Source organism: Pungitius pungitius, chromosome 5, assembly GCF_949316345.1.
Source record: "Pungitius pungitius chromosome 5, fPunPun2.1, whole genome shotgun sequence".
Taxonomy (NCBI): Eukaryota; Metazoa; Chordata; class Actinopteri; order Perciformes; family Gasterosteidae; genus Pungitius; species Pungitius pungitius.
Window position 1 is genome coordinate 20225345 of NC_084904.1, and position 16030 is coordinate 20241374.

General features: G+C 44.1%; 2 protein-coding genes and 1 long non-coding RNA gene across 10 annotated transcripts; 2 read left to right on the forward strand and 1 right to left on the reverse strand.

Annotated features, from left to right (window-relative positions):
* Window positions 1–284: 284 nt before the first annotated feature.
* LOC119224801 (uncharacterized) lies at window positions 285–4214 on the reverse strand. Of its 8 annotated transcripts, XM_037482171.2 has the most exons (7): window positions 3904–4136; window positions 3558–3667; window positions 3296–3411; window positions 2784–2927; window positions 1744–1945; window positions 1374–1538; window positions 286–1275 (listed from the first exon to the last, which is right to left on the reverse strand). In XM_037482171.2, exons 4-7 carry the CDS (start codon window positions 2916–2918, stop codon window positions 1130–1132), a joined length of 648 nt encoding a protein of 215 aa, XP_037338068.2. In that variant the 5' UTR covers window positions 2919–2927; window positions 3296–3411; window positions 3558–3667; window positions 3904–4136; the 3' UTR covers window positions 286–1129. The 8 variants fall into 8 exon arrangements, with proteins under 8 accessions (XP_037338065.2, XP_037338068.2, XP_037338069.2 ...); XM_037482172.2 differs by lacking the exon at window positions 3296–3411; XM_037482173.2 differs by lacking the exon at window positions 3904–4136 and having other exon boundaries at window positions 3558–3897.
* Window positions 4215–4269: 55 nt separating this feature from the next.
* Window positions 4270–6245, forward strand: LOC134129091 (uncharacterized). Its single transcript, XR_009956277.1, has 3 exons — window positions 4270–4840; window positions 4989–5225; window positions 6057–6245. It is a non-coding gene; the product is annotated as an uncharacterized LOC134129091 (long non-coding RNA).
* Window positions 6246–6373: 128 nt separating this feature from the next.
* ppef2a (protein phosphatase with EF-hand domain 2a) lies at window positions 6374–14718 on the forward strand. Its single transcript, XM_037483621.2, has 15 exons — window positions 6374–6556; window positions 6638–6692; window positions 6790–6965; window positions 7803–7917; window positions 8069–8115; window positions 8216–8382; window positions 8467–8503; window positions 9193–9342; window positions 9457–9795; window positions 10348–10533; window positions 10618–10760; window positions 11254–11360; window positions 11954–12120; window positions 12228–12315; window positions 12774–14718. The coding sequence occupies exons 1-15, from the start codon at window positions 6407–6409 to the stop codon at window positions 13025–13027; spliced, it is 2181 nt and encodes a 726-aa protein (XP_037339518.2). The 5' UTR covers window positions 6374–6406; the 3' UTR covers window positions 13028–14718.
* The last annotated feature ends 1312 nt before the right edge of the window (window positions 14719–16030 follow it).

A 16030-nucleotide genomic window follows, 5' to 3' on the forward strand; every position in this document is an offset into this window, starting at 1 on the left:
GCTGATGGCTGCACGTGACCTCTCCCCCAATTCCCTACTAATCTTTAACCTTTAGCACAGTATAAAAATCAAAGTCTCCTGCATATTAGATGTGAGGAAGGGATTCAATCATACATGTTTGAATTTCTAGTATGATGGAACTTGCTATAACATCGCCTTCAGAAAAAGGCCCTTCTGCCGGCAAACCAATCGAACCCTACGGACGGACTAGAGACGCTCACACCGTCGCTTAGAAGGCAGCAGCCGAAATTTTAACCACGCACGATCCATAAAGAGATGCCGCTACTCAGCGTCCGCTCCTCACAACACCGTGGTCACTCAGAGGCAGCCTGGCGTGGCACACTTAAAACAACTCCTGAACAAATGACCCTTTAGCAGTTTCCTTATTGTACATTTATTCAGCGGAACTGACACCGTAGACATGTGGCTACGAACTACTTGTGTGAATACACTGTGCGCCAGTAGCTGTAACTAAAGGGCACGTCGTGCCCTTGTGAGGATGACATCATGCACTTCAATCCGTTGTGGAAGAGCGCCGAGGCCTCGTAAAGTTACGTAAAGCCGTAACCGGTTACCACTGATAGTATGAGCACTGAAGGTAAATAAATGGTTACCTTGACGTTTTACAAACATAGATCGAGATGATGTTGTACAAGAGTAAATAAAGAGACAGACTTAGCTTTATAAGCCATTTAAATAGTTCTATCCATTAATAACTAAATTAGTAAACTGTTAGTTGGATTATCCAGAGTATTGGAAAGATAACAATTACATTTTATCCCCTTATTTTGGTAATAATAGTTGCATATTTATATATTGAGTAAATACAAAGCAGCATTAGCATTTATTTAGAGTTGATTATCTGGTTTCATGATGAATTTAAGTCCAATAGTTACCCTTCTTTCAGCCATAGTCTGCATTTCAGTCAGGTGGATTTATCAGACCTGTGTCTTTGAAAACAGCGACCGGCTGATTGACAAGAGCAGTGAGAGTGTATAAAAACAGTAAATTCAAAACAAAAACTTGGATTTAAAGCAAAAATGACAAAGGCTGATGTGTCTCACCCTGAAAATGTAAATACCCGAGATTTGACATTAAACGTGTTTTGTACTTTGGGTGAACGGACTATTCATTTGGTGATGATGGCGACTCCCTTCTTGACCCAGGCGTTGGTGTTGAGCAGAGAGAGCATGAAGCGAGCCACGTCTCCTCTCCCCGCTGAGCTGCCGCTGCCGTCGGGCACAAAGTATCCCTCGTGGGTCAGAAACTCTTGAGCTGTGGAGGACACAAAAGGTCAAGACCGAAGAGTCGGGGAGCATTACAACAAACCCCCCATTTCTCAATGGGCCCTGAGGCTGAAGGGCTGCTTCTACCTGAGGCCGGCAGGTTCTTAAGACCAGGGGGCCGGACCACGGTCCAGTTGATGTCCTCGGTCTTCTGCAGAAACTGCTCCATCTCGTGCATGTTGGTGAGAACGCTGCGGATCATCGGCAGCAGGAGGAAGCGGATGAGATAAGGCGACTGCACTCCAGAGTTGGCTGATGAACATTACAAAAAAAAAATAAACAGTGAAATCTCTCTCTTAAAACCCTCATATTTCCTTTCAAATGCGTTTCATTATTATAACCATCTGTGCAACAATCTATGAGAAACCAAATTTGTCTGAATTACAAAGTGATACTCTCAGGTGTCCGTTTGCATAAATTAAATTAAATAATACGGCATCATCCGGTCTGCACTTACGCTCGGTGTACCAGGAGGTCATGGTAATGATCCTGTTGACTCGGGCCTCTCGCATGGCGCCGACCACGCTGTTCATGGAGCGGCTGTAGCCCGTCACCGGCGAGAAGAAGGAGGCCGGGAAGCCCAGGCAGGACATGACCACATCCTGTCCGCTGAAGTGAGGCTTCAGACTGTCTTCTGAGAAAATGTCGGCTTCCACCACCTGAAAGCAGCCGGCCGGAAGCAACGAATAGCCGATAATGAGGAGCATTTTTCACTTCCTTCACTTCACTTCACTTTCCTTTTCCATTCATTTTGGGCCGCAGACCGACATTTCATTTTTGTATTTATTTTAACAGATGATGCATTTAGAACTGCAGCGTTCATGATTGAGCTGTTAAACTAAACTAAGAATGGTCAGTCTGTTTTTCCACTTGCCTGTTGGGTTCCAAGGCTCCAAGCCTGTTCCCCCTAAACACTAACTGACAGAGTTCTGCATCATTTTATAATCGAAGAGTGAATTTAAAAATACCATGCTGGCGGATGTATTGTAAACTGTGCCTTCTGTTGGGTACATTTTGCCTAATTTATATGCAGTTGTTATTCTCAAAATAAGTAATTTTTTGGATCGTGGTCATAGTTACTCAAATAGGAGTCAACATTATATTTGTCTGCGACTACTTTTGGCTGCAGATGAAAAACAGCGAGGATTTTCAATAGCGGGACGGTGCACGCTGGATTCACTCTAAACAGTGAAGGATATATTAGGGTCTTTTCTTTGGATTTGTTTACAAGAAGAAAAACAAAAACAAAGATTAACTTCAGGTTTACCTGCATTGCATTTAAATCCGCACTGTTCCTGCATTGCTGTATGCACAGTATCACTCTCAGATGTTAAACCTGACCCAACATTTGGGGCTTCTAATCAGAAACATTTGCAGTAAATACACTTTTACCCTTAAAACAAACCCTCACTCGGCCACAATTAAACATCTACCACGTGAGATCACCCTGACTGAACTTTGAACACGCAGTGAAGCACAAAGCGAGTGGCCAATTACCTTGAGTTTTTCATGATGCACTGCAAGTTTTCCCGGGTTCCTGGCGACGGCGGTGACAGCGTGGCCCTGCTGCAGCGCCTGGTTGACCAGATACTGGCCAGTCTGCCCAGTGGCTCCCAGTATGACAATCTTCATGCTCAGCGTCTGACACAAACAACAGAGCTCAGTCAGGGTACAACATTATCAATGGATGACGAGTTGAATGCAATGATGCCTCCGACTGCAGGGAAGTGCACTCCCTTTTGGCTCGTGTGAAATAAACAATTTTAAATGCTGCCATAAATAAGCTCTATCCGAGCTATTTAGATTTGTCATATGATGCGTTCTGCCCCTAAAATGAAATGTAACACTGCCTTCTTGTTTCTGCTTTAGCCTCTGATTCAACACAGACATTTAAGAAGAATCGTGTACAAATTAAGTGAGTTGTTACTGTACAAGCTTTGAATACGGGTGCAAACATTTCATAAGAATGATGTTGGTTAGAAAGTAAATATATTTATTGGTAGTTTTACACAGCCGCTGATATGTTCACTCGAACGCTGGTCCAAGTGGAGCCAGATGCGGCACGTGGCTCTTCTCCTGGCACTTCTTCATCTTGTTCCTCATTGTGAATGATGATGATTGAAAACTGCAGGTGAAGCCAGCACAGAAAAATCCAAGTAGCGAGACATTTAAGGAACAACTTTGTCCTCATGTCTTCAAAATCCCCCCCAAAGAACTCTCCCTGTGGCACAGTAGAATTATGAAAGCATGCATTCATAACTCATAACTAACTTGAAAGCGGTGACCCGGTGGCGTACGGTCATCTGGTTGGATCACCGCTATGGAAAATTCATTAGGAGGCGACAATAGGGCTGCTTTCTATGTGGATCTGCACAGACAAGCTGGGACATGAAAGGGACAAGTGACTGCCTCAGAGCACGATGATTCTGCGTAATGTAACAATGTCCACACTGAAGCCAACTTGTGTCATGATCAGCTGACAAACTACCCGGAAGTGTGGTTTTTCTTCCAGCTTCACTCACAAGGCTTATAACCGCTGTACGAAATAAGTATTTACAAAAGAGAAAAGTCACTGTAACCTTGTAAAATATGGATTAGTTTTAAGAAGGTCGTTTACCTAATTAACTGGAAACCGTGTGACTAACTAACCATTAACGTCAGGTAATATGATCGATAATCCAACAACGTTGAATCCGCGTTTTTGAGCAACTAAAGAAAACTGATGTCAACCAAAAAGACGTCAACATTCGTTAATTATTCTCCATAAAGCGTTACAGGAGAGGAAAACTCGTCATTGATACAAGTTTATAACTAACGTTGGTTAAAACAAACCAAACCACACGCTGCGTGACTCACTTCCGCCATACGTCACAGGTTACGTTAACGTCCAGTCAGGGAGGCGTTCAAGAGCGCTGTGGCAAGTATGAGTGCAGGTGTGCATTTCAAATGCATTTTAAATCGTTTTAATGACACGCAGCAGGCGTATGTGAGCCTTTTAGGTAAATGTTGAAGCGACTAGATTTTTTTATTGGAAAAAAGACATTTTAACGTGAAATTAGCACCCAGTCTTTTTGCTATTGCGTACTGTTGCATGTATGCTAACTGATAAGCTGTGGCTCAAAAAATGTGAAAAATGTTCATTGACAAAACTAGCAAATTTGGACTTTTTCTATAATTGATGTATGGTTTACAGCATCTCAAATGTAATAAAACGTTTGCTTGTTTAAATCCATTTTTGTATTGTTTTCTTTTCATAGGAAATACAGATAAAACTTTATTTAAAAGTATATACGACAATTACAATAGCACAATATGACAGTTATGACCATTACTTCCACCTCAAACAGAAATATAGCCATGCCTCACATCAATGCTTTCATATTTATATACACTTAATGTGTTCAGATTCTTACGATTAAACGGAAATGAGGGACAGGGCAAAGGTATTGGGCTTTTCTTCCAGCCTGCCTTGACCCAACCTCTAAAGTCAGAAAATGTCAACACTCACTGCTGCAAATGGAACATGGAGGTGTGTTCTTCCTCTTCATCATTAGGTAAGTCGTCAACACCAACACAACCGACCACGCTGGCACAAATACCTGTAATTAAAAACATACGTTTCCCTTTGAACTTTGCCATCTTCCTTTAAAAAAAACCCTGCAGAGTCGCATCAAGTCATTAACTCACGTAATCCACTTGTAGCTCGGTGTCTGGACAATGCGATCACACCGATGGACTAAAGACTAAACCAGTCTCAGCACAGACCCATCGAGCTTCACGCATGGGACCACTCCGGTGACTAACTGGGAGCTGCTGTCCTTCTCACACATACTGATCTGATCCTGGTGGACCGGTGGAGGATGAAAAAGAACAAATGGCTCTTTGAATACTCGTTGAAACTGACAGGCAAACGGGTGACGGCATAGGGAAGGCCACCACGTAAGTAAAACCTTGACTTAGAAATTTTAAAAGTGAGAAATGTGTTTAGATTTTCTATAGCGGTTCAACGAATTCACTGGAACCCAAAATGAGCAGAAAAAGAAGTAAGAAAATCATACTCAGACATTTTTCAGATCTGGTTCAAGTACTTCCATAATGACGCATTTTAGTACACTAAAAGCTTTGTCTCGTGACAAGTACGATTTTGACCTGCTGCTAAATGTCTTTAAATGGGATCAAATTCCCCCATTTGTTCCTTCAGCAAGGTCAAAACCAGCAATAAACATAAAGGTTTAAACACAGTTCAATGCAATATATCTCATTCAGTTGTATACAGCTAATCCTTTATTGGGCTTTGTAAATCATAAACAATAATTTGGTCAATTGTTTACCTAAAACAGATGGATATGTGAAAGGTATCTATCCATTTGATTAAGAATAATGTAAACAAATAAGATATGTCTTGCTACCCGAGTTTCATTGATTGCTTAGTTTAAGCCTTCGTAGAATGCAGATATAAACAGTCCTGTGCTGCAGGATTGAGGTCAATTGCGGAGATGAGGAGTGAACCAGCAGATAACGAGATTAGAAAAAGGTCAAAACGTCCTCAAGCTGGCAAGCCACGCTCAACTTGAATGAATGGGTCTTTCAGGGGCCAAGACCGCGCCGCAGATCATTTCAATGTGGGTGGGCTCATCTGGACATGTGTGCGATTTAGGATGCCAACCCATTATTCGTACCTTTTAGAGTGCAGTAATGGATTCATTGTGCTGTAATACTATATAAGTTCATACGTTATAACCGGTGACTGTCCTCTGATGCTCGGAACAGGAGCAGTCATGGGATGTGGCGTCTCAAAATCCGACCAGTTCCACAAAAGCTCCGGAAAAGGTGACCGTGATCTTTGAATATCAGACTGAAACACCTGCTTAGAAACTTTCTCATGTGTTTGTGTTGTTTTTAACGCATCTGTATCTCCTTCCTACTCCGCTCTGTCCGACGCAGCCGTCACAAGTAAGCCACGGCCGCCTTACCATTGTGCATTGTGTCGTCTGGGTTTTGCCAGATGTTGAGTGTGTGTTCAAAACAGTCATCTGGGTCAGAGTCCAAGTTTTCCAAAACTCAATATTTTCCTTTAGTCAATAAATGGCACAGCAATAAATCAAAATATCACAACATTAATGCTATCGTCTTGGCTTTCAGCCATCAGATCCGCCGTCCTGATTCAGCGATGGTACCGTCAATACATCGCTCGCACCGAGATGAGACGCAGATACACCTGGCACATCTTCCAGTCCATCGAATACTCTGGAGAACAGGCGCAGATAAAGGTGAGAGCCAGTGTCGGTTCTGCAGGTTTCATTTAAAGTAATGACAATAATGATAATACAAAATAACATCAACTTTCGCAGCTTTATAACTTCCTCGGCTACCTCATGGACAACTTCACGCCCGCAAGCAATGAACGTAAGACTTTTTCGAATTCACACCTGACAAACCGCGTCGCTGAAGGACTTTCTCGAATCTTTATGTCGGAGCCGTCGTCTTGTCCTCCCCGCTGCAGGGAATTTGATCTCGCACATCTTCAGAGAGAACGAGGTCTGCCGGGACGCAGAATGGGAGAGGTACTTCTGCTACAAGAACATCGAGGTTCCAGAGATCTACTCGGGACCTCACCTCACCTTCCCCTTGACGGTGGAGCAGGCGGTCGGGCTGGTGGAGGCCTTCAGGAACAAGAAGGTACACGTGCAGTCGGCATTTTCAATTCAGATGTATTACTTCAATCGGTGAGAAGGACAAAGGGCAAATATATAACCCAAAAATCAGAATATCAACATATTACCATTAGGACTGTCAACATTAACTTGTTAATCTATGCGATTAATGTGGCTGAGATTAAAATATTTCAACGCAGTTAACGCAACTTTGTTTACTTCCGGTCTTCTGGTGTGCCGGAAGTAAACAAAGTTGACCCCGGAAACGTAACCGCGGCTAGCTGCAGTCAGTCAGACAGAAGAGAGCGAGTCGGTAGCTGAAGATGCAGAGAGCCTTTTTGCACTAGAAGTAAAACAAAACGAGGCGCGATATACCGCGGAGAACTGTGCAGAGGAATTACTCCACGTGTCAAACAGAAGGGGGGTGAGTGGGAAATGGACCACTTAAAGCACCGCTATGCTAAGCTAGCTGCTAGGCTAAACTAGCTGCTAAGCTACTTCCATCCTGCTGTGTCTAAAACAAACAAACAAAAAATTAATTGCGATTAATGTATTAAGCAAAAATCCATTCGAGGAAGCACTCTGGTCACTAACAAAAAGGGGGTTTCTGTTGGAGTAGAACTTTTAAACCTAAAACAGCAGTATTTTCATTTATTTTTCAAATATCCCACATCTTCTCTCCTCCTTGTGTATTTTGTCTTTAAGTATTACCATCTTTAAATCTTTGACCAATTCTTAAATGAAATGCATCATCCGCTTATTGTTGTCAATTCAAGTTACCTTAAAAATGAGCACAAAAAGCATACATGCATGAATCTCGTGTGTCTGAAACAGTCGTGCTGACAAGTTTCTCTCCCAGCAGCAGCTGCACTCGCGCTACGTCCTCCAGCTGTTACTTGAGACGTGGAAACACCTCCGGATGTTGCCAAACATCAACCGCATCTCCACCTGTCAGAGCAAAGAAATCACTATTTGTGGTGAGCAAATGTTATAAATATTGTAAACTGAATCTTTGGGAGGTTTAGGATGTTTTTTGGGAACAGAACAATGCTCTAGTATTAATATCATACACCAACTTGTTTTAAACATTTAAAAATATCTTTTATTATCTACACTTCTTCATTACAGGGGATTTGCACGGACAACTGGATGACCTGCTGCTGATTTTCTACAAGGTCTTGACTTCTTCCAAATTCTCAACAACGACTCAATACATTAATTGAATTTCGATTACAGAATGATCTTTTAACACAGCCCGTCCTTTTCTTCTCACAGAATGACATGCCGTCCCTGGAGAAGCCCTACGTGTTCAACGGAGACTTCGTAGACCGAGGCAAAGACTCCATTGAGATCCTCCTCATCCTGTTTTCCTTTCTGCTCGTCTATCCGAGTGAAGTCCACCTCAACAGAGGAAACCACGAGGACCACATCATCAACCTGAGGTGGAACTCTAAATGAAGGCACGGGTAGTTTATTCATTCATATCCATTTCTAACGGTTGTCTCGTGTGTCTGTGGATGATGTAGGTATGGCTTCACAAAGGAGGTGTTGACTAAATACAAGGTGGGTTGACTTCTCCTTTGCTTTGTGTTTACTGATCGGTGTTAACTCCTCATCCCTGCTACTTAAATCAAAGAGCACAGGGCAAATGTGCCCTAATCCCTTCTGCCTTCAGAGGAGCGACTTTAGATCGGTGTCAGCCTGCACATTCCCACTAAAGCTTGATATAGACCAGATACCCTCCCAGTGCTGCACACTATCGGTAACAGCTAAGAGGATTTGATGTCATTCACACAGATGACTGTCCATCGGACTCTGCTGAGTTCCGGTGAGTCAGGCAGGTCGAGTTGTTTTGATTTCAAGAATCAGGATTCCTGAAATTGGTGTCCTTTGTTTAGATAGAATCAATTTGAAAAAGTATCTTCATACCGCAAGCTGCGACAATCAGCCAAAAAAAGTCAAGTCCTGAAAATGAGACCAAAAAGTGTCAGCCAGTGTCAGCTACATGGTTTGTTATAGACTTATTAAAGGAACTAACACCCTGGCGAAGAAGTATGTTATATGTATTTACACATGTGATCAAAGCATGAATTTATTGATTGACAAATCGTTATTTATTATTCATTATTTAAAACACAAAAAGGCAAAATTGCACAAATGCAAACAGGAAAAACGACCTAAATATATCCTATAAAATACAGCGCAGCAGTAGAAGAGGGTGAAGCAGAGTATTTTTTACTTTTCATCCTCAGTTGCATGGCAAACGGATCTTGAAGCTGCTGCAGAAGATTTTCAGCTGGTTGCCTTTAGCAACGGTGATCGACCAGAAGGTGCTGGTGCTCCACGGCGGGATTTCCGACACCACGGACCTCGCCATCCTCGCCAGAGTGGACAGACACAATGTGAGCTGTCCGACACAAACGCGTTCGCTCGACTTCTTCATATCGATTCTCTGTTGTTGTTGTTGTTGTTTTGGAAGTGCCCTGACACCTGCGCTCTTGTCTGTTCTTCAACAGTACGTTTCAGCGCTGAGGCCTCCGAAGAAGAGACACCAGAGCTCAGCGGGGATGTCCATCGACTCGGACATGGACTTGGACACCTCGTGCCGCCACAAGTCGTTCCTGCGCCAGAACTCCCTCGCCTTCCTCAAACCCATCAACCGCGACAGCTTCCAGAACCGCTCCCTGCAGGACTTCTCCGATTGGCTCAAAGTGAGCGCGGTGGAGGAGGTGGAGATCAGCGGCAGGAGACGCTCCATCCTCGACAAGGACGTAAACCCGCTGGAAAACGAGAGGATCACGGCCGCGTCCTCCGAGTCCATCAACAGTCTGACCGTGGTCGACGAGTGGAAACAGGTGATGGACGGGTAGTGAGCAGAGGTGTCGGCTCGCAAGCTTATTTTATTATTTTTCTAAAAGCCAACTGACCCACATTGTTTACAGGTCCTTAAAAGGAGAACTATGGCTCCAAGATGAAGAAAACATTTTCATCTCACACACATTTATTTAGTGACTTGCAGATTTTATCAGAGGTTGTGGCCTTTGTGTCTCCGTCTCCTGGGCCGCTACGTATTGTTGCCAGTTTGAGCATTAACATGCTGTAATCCACCACGTCATTAATCCCACTAACGTCACCATTCTAAGTACAAGCTGTAGATGTCCATGGTCTCACTTGCCTCCGATACTTGGTCCGTGTTCCGGTACAAAATTTCTAAATTGTAAAGAAATTAATTGGAATGTGATGCTCTCCAGTGCTGCGTATTAAACTAAATATAACACATATAATCAAAAGATGGGATTCGACAACTTTGAAATACTTTTATTGCAGCATTTCAAAATTTGTCATTGAGAAGTACAAACATACCATGTCAGATACAGTTTAGCCGTTTTATACGTTCATATCTACAGATCCTGGACCTGCTGTGGAGCGACCCGATGACCCAGGACGGCTGCATGCCCAACGAGGTGCGGGGCGGAGGCTGCTACTGGGGCCCCGACGTCACGGAGGACTTCCTGAACAGACACAACCTGCAGCTCATCATCCGCTCCCACGAGTGCAAACAGGAAGGTTACGAGTTCTGCCACAACCGCAAGGTGAGCTCGGACAGCGGCGGCCCGCTTCCTCCTCCGTCGCGTGCCTCCAAAACCGCTGAAAAGCTTCCTTTTCATCCCGCCAAGGTCCTCACGCTGTTCTCTGCCTCCAACTACTACGACGTGGGAAGCAACAGGGGGGCCTACGTGAAGCTGGGTCCAGACCTCGTGCCTTATTTGATTCAATACCAGGCCAGCAGCATGATCAGAGAGCTCACCGTCAGGCAAAGGTAGCAGAACTACACCTTCTCAGAACCGAAGGCGGCTCCTCCCAAGGCAAACCGTTAGAAGCGCTACATATTTGCACAATGTAGAGGAGCAAGACCTTCTGGTAAATTGCTAAAGTTTGTCCGTCAGGTAAGATAAATACTAGAAACAGCTGACGTGTAGGAAGGTAACACAATTAACCTGGAAGCAGATCTGAATCTCATTACCAAACACGCTGCACCTTGTTTGTTTACCTTCGGACTGAGCCGGTGTTTGAGCTCAACTCACCTCAACGTTTGCCGCGTGTGGCCTCGTTGATCAGCGGCAGCAGACTCGAGGGTAGTATTGATCTTGTTAAGCGTGACGCAACAAGAGCTCTTACATGAGGGGATTAATTCACAGGGACAATGTACATTTTTTAAAAAAGCGACATTTTTGTCTTATTGGATCGCGTAAAATTACGCTGTTGTGTCCTTCTTCATAAACGCGCCACATTGGCTGTCGCCTTGTCTGCAGTGCCGGGCGAACCGAGCGCTCAGCCCTCAAAGTCCTGCGGGAGCAGGTGTTTGCGCACAAATCCGACCTCCTCTGCGCCATCAAAAGGTTCGACAGAGAGAACACAGGTGTGTGTGTGTGTGTGTGCCGTGACTGCCGGGGACCAGTCGGGGCCTCAGCGGATCGGGTGTTTCCTTGTTCTCCTTTGTGCTTCCCTTTGTGGTTCTCAGAAAGACGGAGACATCAGAGCTCACCATCTTTAAACCCCATTCAGATTTTTAAAAAGAAATAAAATGTGGGTGTAGCAGATGTCCTTTCAGAAGGATTTGACAGTTTCACAGAAACTGTACAGGAGTTTGCTTCAAGCACCTACTAAAGTAAATTGAATGTCGCTCAGCTCCTCATGTTTCATTGTTAAAGTAGATTAATTTGGAGAAGACCATGTGATGCTTTGGATCAGAGTCCGGCTGAATTTATTGAGGTTTTCACTGTTATCGATGGTTTCTCTGATGTTTACTGTTTCTATATGAGAACTTTGTTGTTTTTTGTGGCAAAACATTGCTAAAATCAATATATTTAATCAGATATATTGGCCAATGGTATTGATTCACTCTTCCAAAGGTTTTTTCGGGGGGGGGTTGATTGATTCGAAGTGTTAGTGCCGATTAGAAGGAGAATGCGTCCGACGTCGGGTGACGGCGTCCGTGTCCGTCTCCGTCAGGTCTGGTGTCCCTCAGCGACTGGGCCTCGGCGGTGGAGAGCGTGATGCACCTCGGCCTCCCCTGGAGGATGCTGCGCGCTCAGCTGGTCCCGGGCAAGATCCACGGGGGTATGATCGACTACCACGAGTGGTTCAACGAGCTCGCCATCAAAGGAGTCAACGCCGACGTGAGGCCACCCACATGCACGCCCGTCACGGAGCTTACGGTGGTTGGTTCAGGGATTTTGCGAAGGTATTGCAAAGATAACGAGGAGGGCGCCGTGTTTTCTTGCAGCACATCGACCAGAGTCTGCTGGAGACTTTGTATCGTCACCGCTCCACCTTGGAGACCATCTTCAGAATCGTTGACTACGACAACTCGGGTAAAAAAAGAATAAATAACTTTAACACCAGTCACGTGCATATTGATGTAGACATTGATCTTTGTCAACACCCAACCTTGTGTTTTTCCACACTGAGGGGAAAGAATGTGTTGGTCAACGCGTCAATGAAATCAGTGCAGTGACTCACGGAGACAATCGGATGAGAAACAGCCTGCTCCGAGTGTGTGTGTGTGTGTGTGTCAGGTCCCCCCGTGGACACAAACAGTCCACAGAGCTCAGCCTTTGTTAATCTGCAGCACGCAGGGTTACGTCCATCCCTGTTAGCACAAGGATTAACCCACTGATCTACTGGACTTCCCCCTCCACATATAACCACGCACACGCCCCCCCCCCCCCCCCCCCCCTCCGTCAGCATTAGCCTGTTTAAAAAAAAAAAAAATCTAATCTCGCCTCTGTTAACCTCAAACAATCCTCCTCCTCCTTCCCGCCTCTCGCAGGCTTCATCACCATCGAGGACTTCCAGCAGACCTGGAAGCTGCTGAGCGTCTACCTGAAGATGGAGATCACCGACGACACCATCGCCGACCTGATCGTCACCATCGACCGCAACCAGGACGGCAGCATCGACATCGAGGAGTTCATGGAGGCCTTCCGGCTCACGGACAAGAAGAGCCGGCTGGAGCGAGGCCGCAGCATGTTCATGGGGACGGCCACGGACCTGACCAAGCTGGACGGAGACCCCAACATTTGATGAGGGGACGCGGGGACAAAGAGAGAAAAAAACAGAAACGGAGAGTGACCTCAGCAGAGACTCCACGCCGGAGGGGGAGGGCGGGCGGGGTGGGGGGGGGGGGCAGAAGAGGGGAGCTAATGCCGACGCAAGCTGCTTCGCTGACGCACTTTGAGACGCGTAGATTTGCGCGGGATCAGAGGCGAGCGGATGTTTCATCACACAGTATTTTGTGGGATGAGAAAGTACGGCGGAAACACACGCCGCATTTTGTCTCTTTTATTGAGCTAGAGTAGATTAAGGGGGGGAGAAATCCACAAAGACAGACACTATAAAAAAACATTACGTTTAGGCTTAGGAATTTTAATTGTATTATTATTATTACTAGGAGTAGTATTGATCAATCCAAATTTTATTACATCAAAACCAAAATATTCAGGAGGGAGAGAGAAACTTAATACATGACCGCCACAATATCTAAAAAAAATGTGCTAATAGCTAATTGTTTTCATAATCAATTAATCTGCAAATTGTTTTCCATGAATTGAGCAATTTATCGTTCTGTCAATAGAACTTCAGAAAAAAGCCCAGTGCAATCGCTGAGATCCAAACGTGACTTCATTCCAGAATATTATCAAATTAGTAAATGTCCACTTTCATCACAAGTGTTTGGAAATTTTACATTAAAAATGACTCAAAAAATGATTAATGTTTCACTTAAAAATGAACTGATTCTTCTGATTAATCCACTAATTACTCCACAGTGATTTGCACTCCTCTCGAAGACTTCTACGGATACCCGAAACTCCGCATGAACTAAATTCAAAACAGGCTCTGATTGTGCAGCTCGTGAAATGTCGCCGGTGCCTTCGCAGTAGGAGCGATCCGTCCTCCTAGAGGGGAAGTTAAAGGCTGCACTGATGAGGCTTTGTTTTTTCGGTGCCAACGGCCAACGATTCACTGGGGTCCCCCCTCGTCTCCCGTGGGATCCGACGCCGCACCTTGTCCAGAACTGAGAACTCCTGCACTTATGTATTTGTTTCCTAGGATGTATCTCTAACTTCATGTTGTTGGTCTCGAGCCCTCATTTTTGCAAAAGGGGGTTTATTTATTTAAACTGGGAAATTGGGGAAACCGCCGGTCTGGCTCCGACCGGAGGAAAAACAACTGACTGATGCTTAATCTGTTACATAAACAGCTTTTTGAGAGGTGGTGACTGTGGGCAGGCTGCAGCATCCTGTTCAGCCTGGTATCACCCTTTTTAAATTAAGTATGTTTTAAGAACGCACATCATTTACCAAAATGTTGAACCGTTCCTTCAAGATATGGAGACATTTTTTTTTTTTAGGTAAATCTTGCGTTTCCATTGTTGGAAAAGTCTCCGCATGTCGCTGAACATATTGGTAAAGTTTTGTTTTATGACAAAATAAAATGTTATTGTACGTGAGTTTTATGAATGCCGACCATGTACAACTTTTACTGTAAATACATCTCAACCAAAGTTGTGTGTTTCTTTGTCTGATCGAAGTGGTGTTTGTAGAAAATAATGATGAGCCGTGACTGATCATAATGTGGCTTATTGAAGCACAGGACTGCAATTTCTAGAACTACGTAACTGTAATTTAATATAGCTGTAAATGTAAATTGTATGTTGTTAGGTACTCAGGCCTGCTGCCTATGGACACACATGGTTTTGCCGAGGCTACCTGCATACAGATAGCACCTGTATCTGTGGATTTAGTCAGTGGAGTTATAATTATTCCCCAAATAATTAAGGTCTACTACAAACAATGTATTTAAACCCTAATATTCAGGTTGAAATTGGCTGTAGATGTGTTTTTTATTATCAAGTAATTTATTTTAACAATAATATATATTTTCTTAAAACATGTTTATGGTGAGTAAAGTCCACGGACTGAAATAAACTAGCGCTTTAACACGTTTAATTAGATGTTAATCACCAGATCGTATCATGAAAAGGCTTTTCCACATTTTCAGTCAATTTTATTTTGGCTTTGAATATCAACTGGCATCTTATTGTTATTGTCTCGTCCTTGAGAGTCAGAGTAGTCTCCGGAGACACCAGCAGGGGGCGCAACAGACAACAGGAACGAAACAGAAGGATCTTGTTGGGACAGTAGTCAACATTTCAGATTCAAGTGGGTGGATGTTTTAAACATTTAACGAGATTTGATTAAATTGCATTTACACACAGAATTTAAGTTACGTTCAACTAGAGAAGAGATTCTGTGCTAAAGATCTGACCTGTTTTGCTTCATCATTGCTTCTTCTCTGTCTCTTATGACGTTTGAGTAAAATAAAGAAAAGAAACAAGGGGCCCTTTTTGCTTGCAAACTTCATTTTGACGCCACTCAACTCACCGCAAAATGTAAAAGTTGTTTTTAAATGAAAACAGAAGCTGCATTAAAGGCACAAGAAGTGAGCTTCAAAAGTGCTGCAGGGCTGTTTGGTTCTGCTTTTCACGTCCAGCTACAAGCCCCCCCCCCCCCCCCCCCCCAACAAAGAGGCTCGCATGCTGGTGACAATGGGAGAGACAATTAACAGTTGGACCTCTTCTCCCCAGTGTGTGCAGCGCGGGGGGGGGGGGGGGTGGGGGGGGTCGCATCTATTGTTTACTGTCTGCAGGTGGTCTTAAGCTGCTGCAGCGTTGCCCCAATGGAGACATTAGAAAGAAAGATTCTCAATCTACTTAAGTGTCTTAAAGCGTGCTGTGATGGATTAGGCCTCTGCTGAAGGCCTAACTTCACTTTTAAGAAACGCCCCCCCCCCCCCCCCCCCCGGCCCGAAAGGGAACAAGTAGTCTTTTACTTTTGTATTTATGTTATGAATTTGTGGAGCTTCATTTGTTGGTTGGGGGTGTTGTCATGTTTGTCTTCACACTTTTAACATAACATCATTTTCTTTTTAAAATTACATCAATTTGCAAGTTTGTTTTCATATTCCATTCAATTATTTATTAATTATTCCCTTAAAAAAATGAACCCTACTAGTGAACACTTGTGT